The sequence below is a fragment of the Juglans regia genome, chromosome 14, assembly GCF_001411555.2.
Source record: "Juglans regia cultivar Chandler chromosome 14, Walnut 2.0, whole genome shotgun sequence".
Classification (NCBI taxonomy): domain Eukaryota; kingdom Viridiplantae; phylum Streptophyta; class Magnoliopsida; order Fagales; family Juglandaceae; genus Juglans; species Juglans regia.
Genome location: NC_049914.1, coordinates 26,835,148 through 26,841,126, shown reverse-complemented (window position 1 = coordinate 26,841,126; position 5,979 = coordinate 26,835,148). Strand labels below are relative to the sequence as shown.

The window sequence follows — 5,979 nt, the reverse complement described above, 5'->3', positions numbered from 1 at the left end:
ATCTAAAGTATTATACTATCATACTATACAATGTAGTATAGTTAAAGATATATAAAATGTAGTATATATATTATATTATAAGTTAGTATATAATGCAGAATTTAATAAGTAACAAAGAATTATATATTATTGATTTATATATATGGTATAGTTTATATACTATATTTTTATGTTCTCATCTAAATTATTATGCTATCATACTATATATTATAAGTTAGTATTTAATGTAGAATTTAATAAGTAACAATTAATTATATATTATTGATTTATATATATGGTATAGTTTATATACTATATTATTATGTTCTCATCAAAAGTTTTATGCTATCATACTATACAATGTAGTAGGTTGACCGCATGGGAAGTCCAACAAACAGTGCCTTCCCTTTCTCTGGGAGAAAGTGTGGGGCTCCAGTGCCTTTGTTGTCTTCAACAAAGGTTTTAGTCTCACCTTGGTGAGTTTTTTCCTGTGACAGTAGGTGTTGGGTAGCTAGACGAGATGGAGGCGGAGGAACTGGCATCACGATGGGAAAGGCTTCATCTCTCCAAGGAAGAAAGTGCTTGCTTCCATGTCCAGCAGAAGAGCCTCCACGATGACATAAGAAGCGGGAAGTACTGTATTGTTGGGAAAGCTTTGACGGAAAAGGGAGTGAATAGCGAAGGATTCAGAATAACAATGTCTCAAATATGGAGGCTGGACGGGTGGGTGACGTTTAAGGAACTTGGTGATCAATGCTTCTTGATCGAGTTTCAGAAGATAGAAGACAAAGAAAAGGTACTGAGTGGACGCCCATGGTTTTTTGACAGACACCTCCTCACCATGATGGAGGTTGACGAGAAGGAATCCATAGATGGTTTGAAGTTCTGCTTTGAGCCATTCTGGATACAGTTACACAACCTCCCACTTTCAGTCATGACAGAAGATTTCGGTGAGCAGTTTGCAGAAGCTATAGGCCCGGTTATAAGAGTAGAAGCAGAGGCAGATGGACGTGCATGGGGCAGATGCCTAAGAGTTAGGGTGGCTGTGGACCTTAACAGACCTCTACTTCGAGGGAAATGGCTAAGGCTGGATGACAAGCAACACTGGATCTCATTCAAATACGAGAGGCTGCAAAACTTTTGCTTTCAGTGTGGTATTCTTAGTCACAAAGGCAAAGGTTGCTCGAATGCTCGTAATACTCAGCAAGGAGAGACTGTGCCCCCAGCTCAGTTTGGTCCATGGCTCCGAGGACAGCCTAGGAACACGAACATTTTCGATAGGCGTAGATACGGCGGATCAAAGGGCGGAAACAACCAACAGACGGGGCAGGAAGGGGAGAGGGTACTATTGTCCAAGATATGTTTGTGCCTCGTACATCAGAAGCCGTTGTGGAAAAGGTGGCAGGTGAAAAGGAGAAGGTGTCAGCAAGAAAGAAGGAAGAAGGGCCTCAGACAGCCACCAATCAGTCACTTACAGACGGAAAAGGAGGAGAAGGTACTGCTGAGGATCCATGCATCGGGATTTTGGCTGGAAACCAGGGTGAGACACAGGTTTCTCACGTGGGGAGGCCTCTGCAGTTAACTTAATGTCGGGGACATATTGCCTCCATGAGTCTATGAAGGAAGTAGGGGAGGAAAGGGGTACAAAGGAAATTAATAATATAGGCAGCATGGATGCTCATACTAATGGTGTATACCTGTTTAATCAAAATGATGACAAAAAGATGGCGCTGGATCAAACGCCTGGTGAAGACACTATCATGCCAATGGCAAAGGTTGAGGGTATGAGAACTATGAGGAAATGGAAAAGGAAAGCCCGGGAGAGTGAGATCAACACAAAAGGCAATTGTAATAAAAGCCCAACTAATGGTTCTGCATGCAATGCAAGGAACCTGTATGCGAGGGGGTGTAAAAGAGTCCTAACCTTTCAGGAGCCTAGCTCAAAAAAGACAAGGAGATGCCCCAATACAAGAGATTCTCCCATGACTAAGGCAGAGGCTGACTTTCAGCCCTGCCATGATCAATGAGCATATTAGTGTGGAACTGCCGAGGGCTTGGGAACCCTCGGACAGTTAAGGTCCTTAGGAACCTGACTAAGGAAAAGTTTCCCAATTTGGTTTTCCTAGTGGAAACTAAATGCAGAAGAAATAAAATGGAGGCAATTAGGAGGCTGCTGCAAATGGATGGGTGTTTTACTGTGGACTGTATGGGATTTAGTGGAGGGATTGCTCTACTCTGGAAAGATGAGTGGAGGGTTAACATCATTAATTATACTAAATGGCATATTAGTGCTCTGATCCAGGTGATAAAGGATGGACCTACATGGCAATTCACGGGGTTCTATGGACACCCTGATACAAGAAAGAGAGGCAGTAGTTGGCATTTGCTGAAGATGCTCAAACCCACAAACTCCTTAGCATGGCTATGTGCTGGGGACTTTAATGAGATCCTTCATCAGAATGAAAAGATTGGTGGAGCAACCAGACCTCATAAACAGATTGAGGACTTTTGAATTGCTGTGGAAGCTTGTGGTCTAAATGATTTACACTCTCATGGGCAAAGGTTTACTTGGTCGAATAACAGATGTGGGAATGATTTTACCAAAGAAAAAATTGATAGAGCCTTTGGAAATAAAGAATGGAATGAGCTTTATGGTCATGGGGTTTGTAATGCACTTCCTGCAATTAGTTCTGATCACTCTCCCTTGTCAATTAGTCTACACAACACCACTCAGGGAAGGATGAAAAGGAGATGGTGCTTTAGATATGAGATGGCATGGGAAACAAAGGAAGAATGTCAGCAGGTGGTGAGAGAGGCATGGCTAAATGCTGGTATAACAGATGGTCAGGCCAAATCCTTAAGGACACAGCTTGAGTGCTGCCAAAAGGGTCTCATGACCTGGAGGCAAAAGATTAAGCAACAAGAGGACCAGATCATTAAAAATGGGACACAATTCATTGGGCATCTTCAGAATGTTGGTACTGGTGAGCACTTGGCAGCTATGAAACATACCCAAGAGGAGGTGGTTTCTGCCATTTTAGCTAACGATATCAAGTGGAAACAAAGGGCAAAGCAACACTGGCTTAAACATGGGGACAGAAATACCCAATTTTTTCACATGCAAGCAAGCCAGAGAAGGAAGACCAATGCAGTTAAAAGCATAGAAGATCCTCAAGGAAGGTGTGTCACTGACCAACTAGCAATCGGAGAGGTATTCACAAGCTTCTTCTCCTCTCTTTTCACTACTTCCAATCCTAGTTCTATAGACCAATGTCTACTTGCAATGGACACCAAATTAGACAGTGTTAAGAAGGCTTGGCTTTTAAACCCTTTCACTAGGGAGGAGATCACTGCAGCAGTTTTTCAAATGAATCCCTTGGGGTCTCCAGGCCCTGATGGGTTCCCTGCCCAATTCTACCAAAAGAACTGGGAGGTAGTGGGGGATCAAGTCTGTAATTTTGCTCTTGGCTTTCTTAATCATGGGGGCACCCTCGATGAGGTTAATGACACTTTTATTACTCTCATACCCAAAGTTCAGAACCCCAAAAGAGTAGTGGATTACAGACCTATAAGCCTTTGCAATGTCTTATACAAGGTTGTGTGTAAAACCATGGCAAATAGACTTAAGCACATACTGCCACAGATTATCGCCCCAAATCAGAGTGCCTTTGTCCCTGGAAGGCTCATATCTGATAACACCTTGATTGTTTATGAGGTCCTTCACTCTATGAACTCTAGAATGAAAGGGAAGAAAGGTTTCTTGGCTCTAAAACTAGACATGAGCAAGGCCTATGATAGGGTAGAGTGGAGATTCATTGAAGCCATCATGGTTAAAATGGATTTTCCTGCACATTGGATCCACATCACTCAAGCTTGTCTCACTTCAGTCTCTTACTCTATACTTCTTAATGGAGATCCTCAAAAAAAGTTTACACCTTCGAGAGGCCTAAGACAAGGTGATCCCATGTCACCCTACTTATTTATTCTTTGTGCAGAAGCCCTCTCTTCCCTCCTCAAACATGCTGAGACAAGTGGCAGTATAACTTCTGTGACAATTGGTAGAGGTCCTGTTAAAGTAAACCATCTCTTTTTTGCTGATGATAGCCTACTGTTCTGCCAAGCTACGCATGAGGAAATTAATTGTGTTCTTAACATCCTCGAGTTATATGAGAAAGGTTCAGGTCAGGTTCTTAACAAGGATAAGTCTGCCATTTACTTCAGCAAGAATACTGCCTTGATGACCCAACAGCTGATCATGCAACTTGCAGGTGTCCAATCCACCTCTTGCTTTGAGAAATACCTAGGCTTACCTTCATTGGTGGGTAGAAAAAAGATAGCATCCTTCCACTCCCTAGTTGATAGAACTTGGTCTCGGGTCACAAATTGGAGAACCAAATTCCTCTCTGCAGCAGGAAAGGAGATACTGCTCAAAGCTGTGCTCCAAGCTATCCCCACATATGCTATGGGGATGTTCCTTCTACCAGCTTCTATCTCTAGGAAGCTAAACCAGATACTAAGGAAGTTTTGGTGGGGTTTCAATGAACATTTTTCAAAAATCCAGTGGGTCAACTGGGAGAAGCTTAGTGGCAGGAAGGATATGGGAGGGCTTGGGTTCCGAGACCTGAGATGCTTCAATATTGCTCTACTATCCAAACAGGGGTGGAGGATCCTCCAAAATCCTACATCTCTAGTGGCTCAAATTTTAAAGCAGAAGTATTTCAACAATGGAAACTTGCTTGATGCTAAGCTGGGAGGTGGGCCTTCTTTTGCATGGAGAGGAATTCATGCTGGAATAAGTTTGTTAAAAAAAGGCCTTATATGGAGGGTTGGAAATGGACAGAAGATTAACATTTGGAAAGATAGATGGGTACCATCTCTACCTACACAAAAGATCTTGACCTCTCGAGAAGATGATTGCTGGTGTGAAAAAGTAAGTGACATCATTGATCCTCAATAGAAGAGATGGTAGGAATCTATTCTATCTGAACTTTTCTCTAACTAGGAAATAGAGGGCATAATGGCAATTCCCATCAGCTTAGGAGATAGAGAAGACAAACTCACATGGCAGTTTTCCCCGAATGGCAGCTACACAGTTAAAAGTGGATACTATCTTGGAAAAGAATTGGAGAGAGAGCAAGGAGGAGAACCTTCTGGCAGAGCTGAGAACTGCCAAGTGTGGAAGTCCATTTGGAAACTCAAGGTTCCCCCTGCCACCAAAATGTTTATTTGGAGGGCATGCAGTGAAGCCTTGCCCACTATGGCTAACCTGAAAAGAAGAAAGGTGATTAAGGACAGCATCTGTTTAATATGCAAAAGGGAATCTGAAACCTCTGGCCATGCTTTATGGGGATGCAGTAGTGCCCAAGATGTGTGGTGTCAAGCCCCAAAGAAAGTGCAAAAAGCTTCTTTTCACAGTGACTTGGTTTTTAATATCTGGGCAGAATTGATTGGCAAGCTTGAACCAGGGGATTTAAATGAGGTGGCTGCAACAATGAGAATGATATGGGCGAGAAGAAATGATGTCTTACATGGGAAAGTTTTTAAACACCCTCAAGAAGTCATTGGCCAGGCCAGGGCAGAATTGTCTCTGCATGAAGAGGCTTTCCAGAAGGAGGTTGATGCTAACCATGAGAACATGGCAAGAGTTCACAGATGGACAAAGCCTGCAGTAGGTGGTTTTAAAGTGAATTGGGATGCAGCTGTGCAATCAAGGCTAGGAAGGATTGGCATTGGCGTCCTAATCAGAGATCATCAAGGGCTGGTGATAGGTGCACTTCGTGCTAACAGACCTTTGAGAGGCAATGCTTTTGATGCTGAAGCATATGGGCTTGTTCTGGCTTGTGTTTTTTGTAAGGAAATTGGAATAAGGCAATTCGGTTTGGAGGGAGATTCAAAACAGGTCGTGGACCAAGTGATCCAAGGCTGTTCTAACTGGAGCTTAGGTGGTTGCCTCATATCAGATGCCAAAGCTGCTCTAATCCCAGCTGCCGATTGGTCTAT

The 5,979-nt window shown here is 42.9% G+C and overlaps 1 protein-coding gene across 1 annotated transcript; it reads left to right on the top strand.

Moving 5' to 3' along the window:
- Positions 1-499: 499 nt before the first annotated feature.
- LOC108998893 lies at positions 500-1,561 on the top strand. The gene has a single exon (XM_018975640.2). The coding sequence runs from the start codon at positions 500-502 to the stop codon at positions 1,559-1,561; it is 1,062 nt and encodes a 353-aa protein (XP_018831185.2).
- Positions 1,562-5,979: the final 4,418 nt, after the last annotated feature.